Below are 16,212 nucleotides of genomic sequence, written 5' to 3' on the forward strand. Positions count from 1 at the left end.
TTCGACAGTTTAACATACCTTGTTTGAGTGAGATGATCAGATGTGAGCCAATCACTAGGTCCATTTGCTTTCACATTGAACAACTCAAATACCTGCCGAACAGGCTCACATCCTTTTTCCCCCCAAAACTGTGCATGTGCAGTGATGTTGCTGACCCATACAGATTGGCAGCCATTAATGCTGTGGAGGACTGCTTTGCTGGAATGATGTGTGTTTGTTTAGCTTTCATGGTTTTTAAGAGGTGTTTTTATTATGTTTTTAATGTTAGCCATCTTGGTGGTCTTGATGAGGGCAGAAAGGCAAGTATACATTTTATAAATACATCATCATCATCATCATCATCATCATCATCATCATCTTGATGTGCTAGAAAATGAACAAGTCAAGATCTTGTGGGATTTCAGAATTCAAACTGATCGGCACCTTGAACATAATACACCAGACATAACAGTCGTGGAAAATCAAAAAGTCTGGATAATCGACATTGACATCCCTGGGGATGCCAGAGTTGAAGAAAAAGAACAAGAAAGAAATGATTAAATATAGAGATCTGGCAACAGATACCACCTGCCTATGGAAGAAGAATGCAACAGTAGTGCCCGTTGTCACCGGGGCACTTGGAACCATCTCGATAAACTTTGCAATTCATATATAAAAACTGCTGCTTTCTGACATAACACCTACAGAACTGCAAAAGACGGCGCTACTTGGAACAGCGCACATATTACGCTGATATGGTTGATACTTAGGTCTCCGGTGGATACTTGTATCAGCTTAGCAAGGCCAATCAGTAATAACATGTGACCTCTGCTTATTGTTGATTGTGTTTCAGATAATTTGAATAGTAACAATAACTGGGCTGTGTGAGAATGGGCATGCATGCAAAGTCAGTTGCTCTGTAGTGTTAGGAAGGAAGACATGGAAGAAACTTGCTGAGCGATGTGAACAAGTCAACAAACAGATGAACAGTTGAAAAATCTGCCCCCTGTCCACCCCTGGTGAACGAGAGATGTAGTGAACTGGCGAGTGTTCAAGCAGCCTTAGCCACAGGCCAAAAAACCAAGAGTTTTATTGAGCATGTAGTAAATGTTAGAAATGACTCTTTCCAAAGTAGTTCTTAGAATACGTGGCTGGCTGGTAAATTTTATACCTCCTCATGGAGCCGTTCCAACTCATAAACAAAGAACTGGAGATCTACAACCAAATGTACAAATTATTCTATTTAAAACAAAGGAAGGTCAGGGCTGCGTCAGAATCAAGTCCTTTTCTTGACTAATGACCCCGCTGTCACCGACAGTGCGGATCCCCTGATTTATAACAGTTTATTCACCTGAATCAGGCTCCTGGCGTGATTTAGCAATGAGTAAGGAGATAAGTGTGCCCCACAACGTTTCATGCATCACCGATGCACACAGGTGCGACATGTGATCATGATGTGACATGGAGTGTCACCCCAAAGCACTGAGACATCAGGGTGCATAATGCCATGCATTCCCAGTGAATAGTGAGTCACAGTTAGCAGTGACCTAAACAAGTGACCTAAAGTGACATAACCACTCTCTAACCATGCCACTGGCAGGACTCGTCATCCCCTGGCTGCTCAAAAAGCCATCCCACAAACTTTGGTTCAGCAGCCTGATTTTTTCTGCGATGACAGAGTCTTCTCTCTGGTTTGGAATTCATTGTCAGACTATAAGATGGTGGTTAAGAGCGGCAGGATTCTAATCTGGAGAGCCGGGTTTGATTCCTCACTCCTCTGCTTGAAGCTAGCTGGGTGACCTTGGGTCAGTCACAGCTCTCTCAGAGCTCTCTCAGCCCCACCCACCGCACAGGGTGATTGTTGTGGGGATAATAACAACACACTTTGAGAGCCAGTTTGGTGTAGTGGATAAGAGTGGCAGGACTCTAATCTGGAGAACTGGGTTTGATTCCTCACTCCTCTGCTTGAAGCCAGCTGGGTGACCTTGGGTCAGTCACAGCTCTCTCAGAGCTCTCTCAGCCCCACCCACCGCACAGGGTGATTGTTGTGAAGATAATAATAATATACTTTGTAAACTGCTCTGAGTGGGCATTATGTTGTCCTGAAGGGCAGTATATAAATCAAAAGTTGTTGTTGTTGGTTTTCAAACTGTGTTCTAAGGAATTCTTGGCTTTGTTGGAAACTTATCAGTGGAGAGATTGGTAATGGAGGCAGGCATTCTTGAAAGGCAGCTTGCTCACCAAACTGTGCAGTAACTGGAGAGTATTTGGTGGAGGGATGGAGTTTCACTAATGCCCAGTAAATGTGGGAAGTACCCAGTCAGAACCTTGAGGACCCAAGAATACTTCCCAGAATCCTCCGTTATGCACTTCTTAGGGTGGAAATACACATTACGAAGTTCCTAGGGACGCTCAAGTGAACCTCATTTCACGTGTGCCCCTCCGACTTCCCATGCTCTTGCTCGCACTTCACACTTCAGTTTGCTCCGTGTGAATTCATTCACGTGTTTGATATCAGTTCCTTCTCAACTGCTAAAAGTTTTCCCCGCCTCCACTTCCATTCATTGAAATGCAGATCTTGACACTTTCTTACACCTTAAAGAAATGCAAATTGGCAAGTCAGAGGAGCCTACAGTACTTGCTCTACAGTGTCCATCCCTGAGAGCTCTTGCTGAGAAAATAGAGTTTGCGACGTTGCGCAAAACTCGTGCGAGAAAACACCATCTTCCGCGTTTTTTCCGGCATGATCCACAATGTTGCGCAACATCCCGGCTTCAGGTAAGCCATGTGGAATCGGCCCAGTTCACCTGGAGAAAATGGCTACTTTGGGGGGTGGACTCCATGGAATTATGCCATGCGGCGGTCCTTTCCCTCCTCAAACCCCACTTTCTCCAGGTTTCTCCAGGTTTCACCCCCCAAATCTCCAGGAATTTCCCAACTTGGAGCTGGCTGTCATGGCCTAAGGAAATGTCCCCAAGGAGACAGAGGAACCCTGGTGAAAGCGGGCATTATAGGAAACTTAGGGAAGTAAGTCGCAGCTGACATATGGCAACCCCGTAGGGTTTTCAAGGCAAGAGACAAACAGGTGGTTTGCCGTTGCCTGCCTCTGCGCAGCAGCCCTGGACGTCTTTGGCGGATTCCCATCCATGTACAAACTGGGGGTGATGCTCCAAGATCTGATGGGACCTGGCTAACCTGGGCCATCCATCAGGGCAAGCGAGCCATCTTTTTATCTTATTTTGGCATGTTTGCCATAGAGTAGGATTTGCATATACATTACCTAATCTCTTAAATCTCATTCAAATCTCCATCCCTTTATCTTCTTTCCAACTCTTCTCTTTTATCTGGACCAAGAGGCAGCGAGGTGGGGGCGGGGGGGGCAGCATACTGCATTCTGCATGCAAGATTTTGTTGCTTTTTGTGCAGCTCAGGGATCCCTCAGCCAAGCAAGGATCAACTTTGGCCTGTGGTTTCTCCTCTCGGGCTGCCAGTGCCAACCTCAAGGTGGTGGCTGGAGCTCTCACAGAAATGCAACTGATCTCCAGATGACAGATCAGTTCCCCTGGAGAAAAGGCTCTTTGGAGGGTGGACTTCAGGCATTATACCGCATTGAGCTCCATCCCCTCTCCAAACCCCACCCTACCTTCACCTCCCAAATCTCCAAGGATTTCCCAGTCCAGAATTGGCAACTCCATGCCAACTTTCTGTGGCAACCAGCAGGATAGTTGGGGGCAGGGACATGATGGGGGGGATGATGTCACAAACATGATGATGTCACTTCCAGGGAAAACCCAGAAGCTATGGTATTAGGTATAGGAATTGCCAGAAACTCATAGTTTCTGAGTTTCCTCCAGAATCACGACATTGCTTAGTTGACAGAACAGACTAAGAGCAGTTTTGGATCTTGATGCTCTGCAGGAGGTGCGAGTGATTCACACTTCCTCTACTTGCGCGTCTCTTTCAAGCTCAGAGTGGGGACTTGCACGTCTCATATGGCGAGATGTATCCGCAAGTAGCAGGTAAAACCAGTCATGCCGATTAAACCAACCAAGTCAGGGGAAGGTAGTCCCAAATGGAACTGGAGAGTATACAGAGATTTCCAGAAGGCCATAAGTGTGGACACCGCCACACCATACAAGATTCACTTGTGGAATTCATGGCCACTGGATATAAAGATGGCCACTACATAGGGATCCCATTCCCCTGGTGGGGGCGGGGGATCCCCTGCTCCCCCCTCCCCCTCCCCCCTGTCACCACTTACCTGGACAGTGAGAGGAAATATGGTGAAAGGGCCTCCTGGGCGCGCTCTAGCGCAACAACTTCACTGGCTTTATCGTGCCGCCCTGAGAGCACTTCCGCGCCTTGCAGCGGGGTGATTTGGGCCCCGAATGGGCCCAATCGAACCCGTTTGGGGCCCAAATCGGCCCGCAGCTAAGCATGCGTGCGTTCCCCAGCCTTGTGCAATGATGTGCGGGCACAAAGTGCTCAAGTGAGGAGAGTCCCTGAGCACTGGGAAGGTAAGCACTGGGTCCCTCCTCTCCTGCCGGGAGGGTACGGGGACCAGGCAACCCTACCGCTAACATCAGCGGCTTTAAAAAGAAGCTAGGCCCATTTGTGGAGGGAAAGTCCATGAATGGCTATTAAAGCTAGTCCTGAGCAGAAGGCCAAATGCTTGCTTGACATCCCGAGGCCGGCCAGTTCTGCCTAGGAAGGACACTGTCCGTAAGTAATGCCAGGATCAGTTCTGTTCATGAGCAGGAAGAGGTGGAGTTAGGTTTGCAAACTCCAGGCTGGGAAATTCCAGGAGATGGTAAGGGTGGAGCCTGAAGGGTCTGGAGTGGAGAGAGAGCTCAGCGTACCGTTGCCAGTTTCCAGGTGGTGGCTGGAAATCTCCTGTAATTACATCTTGTCTCCAGGCGGCAAAAATCAGTTCTCCTGGAGAAAATGGCTGACTTGGAAGGTGGATTATATGGCATTATACCCAGATGAGGTCCCTTCTCTCCCTCAACCCCGCCTTCTCCAGGCTCCACCCCCCAAACCTCCCGGAATTTCCCAACATCGACCTGGCAACCCTCTGTTGCTAGTTTATGCTGCTGCGCTAGCCACAATACAGGTGAAAGAGGTTGTTTCGGTGGAGCAAGGTTCGGGTCCAGTAGCATCTTAAAGACCAACTAGATGTCCAGGATATGATCTTTCTATTAGACATAGGCCATAACAGGACATTCAGTTGCTGACCTAAAAGGAGAAGTTATCTTGCAGAGGAATTTCAAAGTGAGTGTAGAAAGAGAGGCGCTGAACTGCAACTGATAACAAGCTCAAGACAATGCCTCCACCCAGACTGAATCGAGACAAAGGCTTCCTGTCTCATTACCAATGCTGATTTCTCCACACCCACTACCCCTCTGCATACCCCACCCTATCTAACCACACCTGCTATTGTCATTTACCGGCTATTGTCATTCGGCTTCTGTAATCAGTCTCCAAGATATAAGGACAGATGGACTCACATTCTAGCTGTATCTGAAGAAGTGAGCTGTGACTCAAGAAGCTTGTACCCTACCATAAATTCTGTTAGTCTTGTAGGTGCTACTGGACTCTTGCTCTTTTCTTCTGCTCCAGACAGACTAACACGGCTACCCATCTTGATCTGTCAGAAAGAGTTATAGTTCTCACTTCAACAGTCCAAGCTCTCTTTGTTTTGGTGTTCACCTTGTATGTCTGAAAGCTCAACACAGGAAGTGACCAGCATTTACTTCTTCCCTTTCCCTTATCCCATGACTGGGAGTGGGGGGGGGGTACTCTACGCCCGGGGGGGGGGTGTCACATGCATTCACTTTCCCATTCTAAATTAGACAGCAATTAATCACCAGGAGTCAAAAGAGAGGGGACTGCAGAGAAAGGCATTACAACAATCTCATCTATTCCCTTCCGGTGCTGTGTGACACGCAAGGCAATTACATTTTAATTGCTGGGAACTTTGTCCCTCCCTGGCTTACAGATTGGCCTAATGCAAGCGCAGGATCGTCTCTCTGCCAGTCTTTAGCGTATCCACCTGCCTGCCAGTACGAGAGAGCAAGGGGTTACCAAACATCACACCGCTGTACCTTGGAAGCCAGCTGTCTGCTCTCCCTCCTCCCTCTTCAGCCTCTGGAACTCTTTTTCTCCCAGCTGAACAACGAGGACGTTGTGGGATCCTGGAGTGATCAAGAAACCGGGTGATTCTCCCTGATGCCCATCCAAATTGGAGCGCCTCTCTTGGAGGGCCATGCAGTGTTTTTTGAGAGCCCCCAAGCTCAACAAATCCCAGGAGAACGTCTTACTGGAGGAGAGCCAGAAAGTAGCAGCTTTGAATGGGAAACGACTGGGTAAGAAGAGGCTGATGCCAGGGCAGTGCCCTGTTTGGGTTTATTCCTGGCAACCGTCCCTGGGCAGTGGCGGATATTCTAATCTCCGCCTCACCTTAAAGCAAACCCAAAAGTTATTTTTAAGTCGAGTGAGTCTTCTAGGTTCTCCCCCCTCCCCTCCTAAGCACCTGCCAGACGTACTTAGCAACCTACTTGGACTGATGTAACTGAAGGGCACTCGTTTTCTTTTTTGGTAACTGAATCTATTTAGAGATCGCGTTTTGCTTTTGTTTTGAAGGCTGGGAGGCAATTGAAAAAGGAAATGCTGTGGTTTATTTCCCTAAATCTGTTTGTGCTATTTATTGGGAGGCCAGGAAGTCAAAAAGAAAGTTTTCGTGATCTGAGATATGGCATGGGGGGAAAAAAACACCAGGAAATTTTTCATTTCCTGATTTCTTTTGGCTCTGTTTACTTACTGAGCTCTTGTTTTTTCGAGAGGTTATTATTGCACCGAGACTGCAGCGTGAAATAAGACCTGTTGAAGCCAGTGGGGTTACTTCTGAGTAAATACAGATAGACTTAGGGTTCACTTGTGGAACTGTTATTTTTAATCTGCTGCGAGGGGCTGTTTTGAATGTTGGATTTCCCCCATGAAATGAAAATAATAATGATAATTACAGTGCCGTCTCTTTACAATGTTTTCTATTCATTATTTGTCTTGGGTATAAGAAAGGGGGAATACGAATCCTTTACTCAATAAACATTAAAAGATTGGTACTTTACAGAGTTTTATAGGTAAAAAATTATGACTCTTGATGCAAGCTCACTGGATGACCTTGGCCAAGTTACACTTTCTTAGCTTAACCTCCCTCACAGGGTTGTTGTAATGATAGAATGGGGAGTGGAGAAACTTGTAAACCATCCTAAGCTCTTTGAAGAAAAGTTAGATAAGGATGTGAAAGATACATGTTGAGATGTCAAGGAAGATACAGCTTAAATGTTGACGGTGGAGAAGAAAAGACAGGGATAGGTTCTGCCAGGGGCAGACTGATTCCAACTTACTAGGATTTTTCGTGATGGGCTGCAGCCCCAAACGGGGTTGCCAACTCCAGGTTGGGAAATTCCTGGAGGTTTGGGGATGGAACTGAAGGAAGGCGAGGCTAAAGGAGGGGGAGGACTTCAAAGGGGTATAATGTCATACAGGCCACCCTCCAAAGCAGCCATTCCCCCCCTGGCAGAATTGAAATCTGTTGTCTGGAGATCAGTTGTAATTCCAGGAAATTTTCAGGTCCAACCTGGAGGTTGGCACTCCTAGTCCCAAAGAGTCATTGGCTCAGAATGGTGGAGAATAGGAAAGACAATAAAAATGGCTAAACATTTTGTATACTAAAATGTGCTATTGAAACAACTGATGGTTTACAAAACTTTTTTTAAACCACATCCACTTGGATCAATACATGCGTCTGTGGTTTTCAAATGATGTGGTGAAAGAAAGCCAACCAGGTGAATAAAATGTCTTTTAGGAAATGACTGCAACCATGGTAAATGTAGGTCTATTTCTCGCTGGGATATTAAGCCGGTGTCAGGTGCATACCACTTCAGACTTACGGAATATGTGCATCAAACTCCCCCAAATCTCTCTATGCAGAAATCTTAATGACATGGAGAAGAGGTCGAGCTAAGAGCCATATTCCCAAATATTTAAACAATGCAGTTCAGATGCGCACAGCATGGTTTCATCCATTGCCGGACTGTACCACTCGGGTGTGCAAAAGCAGGATCAAACATTTCGATGCACCCTTGGGTAAAATATTCCTTTCACAGAATTAGAACGAAGAATTTATTTATCTACTTCGGTTCTACCCTGCCTTTCTCTCAGACTCTGCGTGAGCCTTCATTGCTCGTTTTATGCAGTTGGTTTTGTTTCTGAGGAAGTGGGTCAGGTTGTAATTCCTTGGTTTGGCAAGAGAGGAGAGGGGAAGAGAAGTTCAGAGCCGCTGTGGGCAGGGAGAAACCGTGCGTCTGCTTAAATAAGATTAGGTGTGAAGGGCAGCTGATATAATTGTGGCGTGAGGTGAGATGGGGACATTGCTGAGGGATGTCACAGCTTTGGCAGGAAAGGACAGGAGGAGGGGGCTGTTTTATGTGACGAAAATTGCAAATTTCTGATTTCATCGCTTGTTCTCTGAAAATGTATGAACCAGCAGTGAACATATCCTTCTGACTGTGAGAATTCTTTGGTGAGAATTCTCACGCAAGTATGAGAGTCAAAACTCCTAGTACAAGGTATGAGGACTATTGCCCTCTTGTACGCAAATATATGCACATTTATTGTGTGAGCCATAACAACATCTGTTTATATACCATTTTTCTAGACAGATTAGTGCCCCACTAACAAAGTTAGTGTTGTTAGTATCCCCACAATACAGCTAGGGAGCTGGGCTGAGAGGAGCGGCTCACACAAGGCCACCTGCTGATCTCATGGCGGTAGTGGCAGTCGAACCGACAAGAGTGCTGCTTTGCAGCCCAACCACTTAACCACTGCGCTACAGCAGCTCATCTAGACAGATTAGTGCCCAACTGAGAGAGGTGAACAAAGTCACTGTTATTTTTATCCCCACAATACAGTTGGGGATCTTGGGCCGAGAGGAGCGGCTTACCCAAGGCCATCTGCAGAGCTCATGGCAGGAGTGGGAGTCGAATCAGCAGAGTTCTGATTCACAACCCAACCACTTAACCATGATGATGGCACCTTGTGACTATCAAGGAACACGATGGAGAGAAAGTGCTCACTGGCTAGAGAGAGAGCAAATGTTCCCTGTTTCGCTGTTGTTGCCGCTCCATCCAGGAGTGCTTCCGGTTGCATCTCCTTTCTGGACCACAGCGGTGGATTTGGGGGGTTCTCCCTGTCTCCTCCAAAATTGCAGGCTGTTGTTTCCTTCCTCTGGGATGACTGCTGGGGAAGTGGAATAGCCTCAGGCTGGTTTGGTTGCAAGCAAATCGGCTGGGGAGAGAAGAAGAGAGACGATACGGGGGGGGCTGGGGTGGGGGGAACCCTACATCTGTTTAAATGAGGTTAGGTGTGAAAAGCAAGCTGATACACTTGTGGTATGAGGTGAGATGGATAAATTACTGAGAAAAGTGGCAGCTTTGACATGAGAGGAAGAAGATGGGGAAGACGAGATGTGGTTCCAGAAGATGCCGCAGGGGAGGTGTCTACCTTGCATCCTTGAGAGCTTAAGACATTTGTGGGGCTCTGGAATGATTTCATAACCTTACAGCAGCTCTTAGTGATGTGGATTGCAGGGCAAGTTCGCAAGGCTGCTTGGCGCCAGCCATCCGCCTCAGTTCCTGGCTAGTTTCTCTTTCTCTCCCCTTTCCTTTTTAGAGAAGGAGACTGCATGGGGCCAGTCCAAGTCATGGTTGAGCTTTTCAACAGACAAAGAGCAAGCACAGGGCTTTTTTTCAGGGGGAATGCGGTGGAACGGAGTTCCGGCACCTCTTGAAAATACTCGGTAATAGTGCTTGAAAATAATATTATTTCAAAGAAATCTGTGTGTTTCCTCCTCTTTTCCCTCTTGAGAGTTCCGCCACCTCTTTTCCAAGAACCCCCCCCCCCCCCCGAGCAAGCATATTTTTGACTTGCATGTCTGCTTTCCTTTTCTGTTCCTCTTAGCTTCATAAATTCACGCTGTATCTTTCTCTGGGAATGCACTTACTGCCCAAGTTCTAGTTTGTCAATCTGGACATCACACTAAAGCATGGGCCGTTTTCACATGCACCCGTAAGATTGCGCAAAACTCACAGAACGAAGTGTCTTCCTAGCGCGATTTCCTGGCATGATCCCCTTTAATGGCGCAATGACGTCAGAAATCATGCCGTTAATCAGGATCGTGCCAGGAAATTGCACGATTTCCCGGCACTCTGGGCGTGTAAGAAAGGGCCACAAAAGCACTGATGTAACCCTTCCTGCCCTCCCTCTCATGATCTGCCTCGGTTCACAGAATTAACACTGCTGTCAGATGGCCATCGAGCCTCTGCTTAAAGACCTCTGAAGAAGGAGAGCCCACCACCTCCCAAGGAAGCCTGTTTCACTGAGGGACTGCTCTAACAGTCAGGAAGTTCTTCCTAATATTTAGCCAAAAACTCTTTTGATTTAATTTCAACCCATTGGTTCTGGTCCAATCTGGGGCAGCAGGAAACAACTCCGTGCCATCTTCTATATGGCCACCCTTCAAGTACTTGAAGATGGTTATCGTATCACCTCTCAGTTGTCCCGTCTCCAGGCTAAACACACTGAGCTCCTTCAACCTTTCCTCGTAGGACTTGGTCTCCAGACCCCTCGCCATCTTCGTTGCCCTCCTCTGGACACATTCCAGCTTGTCCTTCTGAAATTGTGGTGCCCAAAACTGAACACAATACTCTAGGTGAGGTCTAACCAGAGCATATTCTTCATTGACGACTACATGCAGGAATACATTTTATCATCCATACCTGGTTAGACTGTTATGATTTGTCTTGGGGCAGGGGCATTTGGCTGGCTCTAAATTTGGGGGGGGGGGCTGGCTAAGAAGTCCTCTGGAGTCACCCATTAAGTAAGATGTCCCATTGCATATGCAGCCATGCATGCTCCCTCTTGGACTAAGGAGCAGAATATAACCAGGGCTTTTTTTCAGCTGGAACACAGTGGAATGGAGTTCCGGCACCTCTTGAAAATGGTCACGTGGCCGGTGGCCCCACCCCCTGATCTTCAGACAGAGGGGAGTTTAGATCGCGGCGCGGAGGGCAATCTAAACTCCCCTCTGTCTGGAGATCAGGGGGCGGGGCCACCGGCCATGTGACCATTTTTGCTGAGGGCGATTTAAACTTTTAAAAACTCCCCCCTTGTTCCAGCTGATGCAAAGTGACGTCATTGTGCGGTCCTGATTCCCACCACTGAGTTCCACCACCCCTGAAAAAAGCCCTGAATGTAACTTGCCTAATCCTTTAAACTCTATTGATGCTGGCAAAGCTAAGGAACAGAAGAGTTGCGTGCTGCTCCTCCTTCAGCACATGCCACAGGACCCCCACAGAAAATTCTGGGAATGGTTTATTTAGCACACATGATCAGGTCATATAGGATGCCAGCCGGGGCTCGCAGTCATCCAGCATAAACAAAAGCGCGCAATTTACAGCTCTTGATTCTTTGACTGTGGCAATTTTTGATGCTCATTTTCCACTGCATTTTCATTGTTTTCAGTATTTGCTGTGAACTGCTATGAGAACTAGGATATTAGTAGCAAATAAGTCTGGACAAATACATAAATAAAACACAATGAAACTGTTCCTGGGCTCTATGACTTCAGACTTCAAGTGGGGAATCCCATCTCTTGTTGCTGCCCCCCCCCCCCGCCAGCATCTTTTAGCAATCTGAGTTCATAACCCTGGAATTTAGGAAGTAAGAATTTATGCAATTTCCCCAAAGTTCATACAGTGTATTTTCCTCTTCACTGACTGTCCTTTCAACATGATGGTGGGATCTCTCTCTTACTAGAAAATAAAAACTGTTCTCTGCATGTAGAAAGATGGATGTTGGAAAGAAGGATTCTAGCCTGGCCTGAAATGCTAGCATTCTGTAAGCAAGGAGCTTTATTGCAGGTGAACCTTGAAACACTGTCCTCCTCTTCTACTGCAACCAGAAATGGTCCAGGCCAGGAAGAGTTTTACTGCATGGTGTGCCGTTTTGTGTAGACAAACCCTAATTGTGGCACGAGGAGGAAGCATTCCTGGCAAAGGAAAACTGTGCCACAAGGGCAGAAAACAGGAGAAAGAGTAAGGAAAGGAGATGTTAGGGAAGAGAGGTAACAAGAGCAGATGATCAGCACCTAATTCACCCAGCCAGGGAGGTAATGGATGGGGACAAACTAAAGTGGATAGAAGAAGAGGAGAACTAAGACTATACCCGTCTGGAACTAGTCTTTTCTGTATTTTTTCTGGATTTGTGATTGTGGGATGAGATTAGGGTTGCCAGCAGATTTGCCAAATTTCCTGCTTTGGTGGGGAATCCTCCTACTCTAGGCTCCACCACTTAACTGGTGCCAGATGGCGAAGTGGGAGCAAAATGGGAGGAGGCAGTGTCATGCTAATACCACAACATCACTTCCAGTGCAAACCCAGAAGTGATGTCGCTGGGTTGGTGTAATGATCTAGGCTTCACTCAAAACTCTATGGATACTCTTGAATCCTAGAACTTTGCTCTGATGCTGTGGCATCACTTCCGAGTCTGTGCTGGAAGTGACATCACAGTGGCCGTTTCCAGATGGCTTACCTGCCTCCAGAACGTCGAGCCATGTTGCGGGGAAAACGCGATATATCATGTTTTCTCGCGTGAGTTTTGTGTGACGTTGCTTGACGTCGCACAAAACTCGCGCGAAAAAACGTGATATTTTGCGTTTTCCCCACAACATGGCGCGATGTTCCGGAGGCAGGTAAGCTGTCTGGAAACGGCCAGTGTTAGCATGCTGAATTCATCCTGACTCCTCCCCCTGTGTCCCACTGGGCTGGCAACCATATTTTCCAATTCTCTTGAGAAATTCCTGGAGATTTGGGGGGTGGTATCAGAGGAGAGTGCAGTTTGGGGAGGGAAGGGATCCCAGCCGTAGAGACAGACCACCCTCGAAAGCTACCATTTCTTCCAGGAGAAATTATGCCTGTAATCTGGAGATCAGTTGTAATTCTAGGAGAACTCCAGACCCTATCTGGGGGTTGCAATCTTAGGTAAGACTGAATGACCTTCTCTCCTCTATAGGAAATGCTTTCTTCCCTGTTCGACAGTGTTACTTTTCACATTCTTTCGGTGTACTTTCCAAAGATACAAGTGTATGGGAATGAGCCCTGCCAAGAATTTATCCCCAGAGATCCTTGGCAAAAAACAATTCTGTTTTATTCTACTTCGTGAGAACTTTCCCAGCCGATTTCTTGTGCTCTGTTAAAATGAAGGATTTACTTTACAAACATTGACCCGTTCTTTATTTTACTTTCTTGGGATGTTGTCCTGGAGTTTCTAAAGAATTCTTGAGTCAGAGAGGACGCACCGCCTCCTAAGTTATTAAACCACATTGTTTATTGGGATTTAAGATGAGGCTTTTCTCAATCTCCCAGATTTTATGGCTCTGGGAGGTGTGGAGTTCAGGAAGGCAACAGTTTCCTTAAGAGGTGTAGAAAGTCTGTTCAGGGAATAACGGGGACAAAAATGGAATAGAAGGATCTCAGGGATAACAAACGTGAAAGGGAAGATAAGATCAACAGATAGCAGGGTTGCCAACTCCAGGTTGGGAAGTTCCTGGAGATGTTGTGGGAGGAGCCTGGAGATGGTGGGATTTGGGGAGAGTCCACCCTCCAAAGCAGCCATTTTCCTCAGGGGAAAGTGATTTCTATGGCCTAGAGATCGGTTGTAATTCCGAGAGATCTCAAGTCACCATCGGGAGCTTGGCAACCCTAGCAGATAGGCAGCCAATCTGCAGAAAAAGTATTACTGCCTTTCTGTTCTTTTTAGGGTGCCAGGTTGGGAAATTCCTGGAAATTGGGGGGCTGGAGCTTGGGGACGGAGGGGTTTGGGGAGGGAAGGGACCTCAGCTGGGTATAATGAGATAGAATCCACCTTCCAAGGCAGCCATATTCTCCATGGGAATTGATCTCTGTTGGCTGGAGATCAGTTGTAATTCTGGGAGATCTCCAGCCACTACCTGGAGTTTCAAACAAGCAAGAGAGTATCGCGATATCAGAAGGTATAACAAAACAAACAACTCGTGAAATCTTACTAAGTGTAAGTTACAGACAGACAATCAGGAATCATTTACAAGATCATTTACTCTAGAATCAAAGGGTAAATTATTCATATATCTTTACAACGTTTTCTACCTGAACAAGAGGAGTACTCTAACGCAGTATCAACAAGGATATACTCTCTTAAAGCGGCATGTACACATAAACAGATACTTTTCAAGTCTTAGAAATACAATTGCTAATGATAATAAAGTGCTGGTGCTTTAGTCCTCAATTGACGTGATAATCATAAGACAAGAATAGAATATTGCACAATTCCATAAGTAAATTTGGAAAAGTTAGTATTGCGCTGATAATAATAGTGCTAAGCCAATTCCTGATCTGTCAAAAGAGGTAAATCTCAAAGTAAACGATCTTGTAAATTATTCCTATTTGCTTGTCTGAAACTTACGCTTAGTGAGATTTCGTGAGCTGTATATTTTGTTGGGTTTTTTTTTTTGTACTACCTGGAGGTAGGCAACCCTAGATGAAGCCCAGGTAGGGATCTGCCTGGAGATTTGAGGGCAGAACCTGGGGACAGCACTCAGCACAGCAGGACAGAGGGCCAAGCTACAAGTGACGAATGACACTTGAACGGCAAGTGGATCGAGTGGAGCGCATGGCTGTTTCCACACGGCTTACCTTATTCTGCAAAATAGTGAAATCTCGCGCGAAATCACGTGAGAAGATGCTGTTATCGCGCGAGAAGACGCGATAACAGCATCTTCTCGCGAGATTTAGCTATTTTGCAGAATAAGGTAAGCTGTGTGGAAACGGCCCAAGTTGAGGGCAAGTGAACAGGGAGAAATACACTTGTCGTTCAAGTGTCATTCGTCACTTGTAGCTTGGCCCTCAGATTCCATAGAGTCCAGCCTCCAAAGCTGCTATTTTCTCCAGGGGAATTGATCTCTATAGTCAGTAGTAGTAGTAGTAGTAGTAGTAGTAGTAGTAGTAGTAGTAGTAGTAGTAGTAGTAGTAGGAAGAAGAAGAAGAAGAAGAAGAAGATTTATATACCACCCTTCAGGATAACTTAACATCTACTCAGAGTGGTTTACAAAGTATGCCATTATTATCTCCACAACAACAATCTCCCTGTGAGGTGGGTGGGGTTGAGAGAGCTCTGAGAGAGCTGTGACTGACCCAAGGTCACCCGGCTGGCTTCAAGTGGAGGAGCGGGGTATCAAACCTGGCTCTCCAGATTAGAGTCCTGCCACTCTTAACCACTACACCAAACTGGCTCTGTAGATCAGATGCAGGAAACAGAAAAGCTGATTTAAGCAGCACACTTCATGAATGATGACCCTGTCTCAGATTGACTAGGAGGAGTACCACCGTTTGGAGTCAGTGAAGGAAGGATGTGGATGGTGTGGGATTATTAAGAGAAGTGGAACTCGGAGTCAGCAAATGTGGATAGAAACTGAAGGCCCAGTTCACTCTTCCTCTATGACCCAGCCAAGTCAGCACTCAATTTTTGCATCACCTTATGTGGCGAGCCGTTTTTGTGTTCCTAGATGCAAATCTGAAATGTTACAACAGAGAAAGACTGTTTAAAAGACTAATTAAAAAAAATATAGCACACGTCATGAGAAGGGAAAGTCTCACAGAAGCCCAAAGACTCAGCCACTGGCATGGGCCAGCAGGTATATAAAGGGGTTATATACGAGCAACCTGCAGGCATAATGAGTATTGGGGCTGGTTGTGCATGCTGTCATTCTGCAAACACAAACGCAGCTCAGCAACTGGCCCTGGACATACATTTTAGCACCCTGAACTCTCTCTGCTCTTGTATTTAAGGATGTAAGCTTCTAGTCCTTAAGGCAGGATGTGCAGAGGAAATTCATCATGAAATTTCAGTAGCCAGAGGGGGATTGACCGGATGCTCTGGGAATGAAATCCGGGTGTTTACCTTACTAGGGTTTCCAGCTCCAGGGCCGTTTCCAGACGGCCCCCCGCCTCGCGAAACGTCGCGCGTCGTCGCGCGTCGTTGCGCAGAAAACGCGATATTTCGCGTTTTCTGCGCAACGACGCGCGACGACGCGCGATGTTTCGCGAGGCGGGGGGCCGTCTGGAAACGGCCCAGGTTGGG

The 16,212-nt window shown here is 46.7% G+C and overlaps 1 protein-coding gene across 3 annotated transcripts in view; it reads left to right on the top strand.

Moving 5' to 3' along the window:
* PLCD1 (phospholipase C delta 1) overlaps positions 1-16,212 on the top strand; it is a 69,974-nt gene that overhangs the window by 15,422 nt on the left and 38,340 nt on the right. Inside the window, exon 1 of one of the 3 annotated variants that reach the window (XM_054990874.1) lies at positions 5,982-6,344. The exons of 1 other annotated variant lie outside the window; for it this stretch is intronic. In XM_054990874.1, the coding sequence (XP_054846849.1) occupies positions 6,245-6,344 (100 nt within the window). In that variant the 5' untranslated portion in view covers positions 5,982-6,244. Of the gene's footprint in view, positions 1-5,981; positions 6,345-16,212 lie in introns of those variants that run through there. One more of the 3 variants, XM_054990875.1, reaches the window with a different exon arrangement.

This window comes from Eublepharis macularius, chromosome 11 (assembly GCF_028583425.1).
Source record: "Eublepharis macularius isolate TG4126 chromosome 11, MPM_Emac_v1.0, whole genome shotgun sequence".
NCBI lineage: Eukaryota > Metazoa > Chordata > Lepidosauria > Squamata > Eublepharidae > Eublepharis > Eublepharis macularius.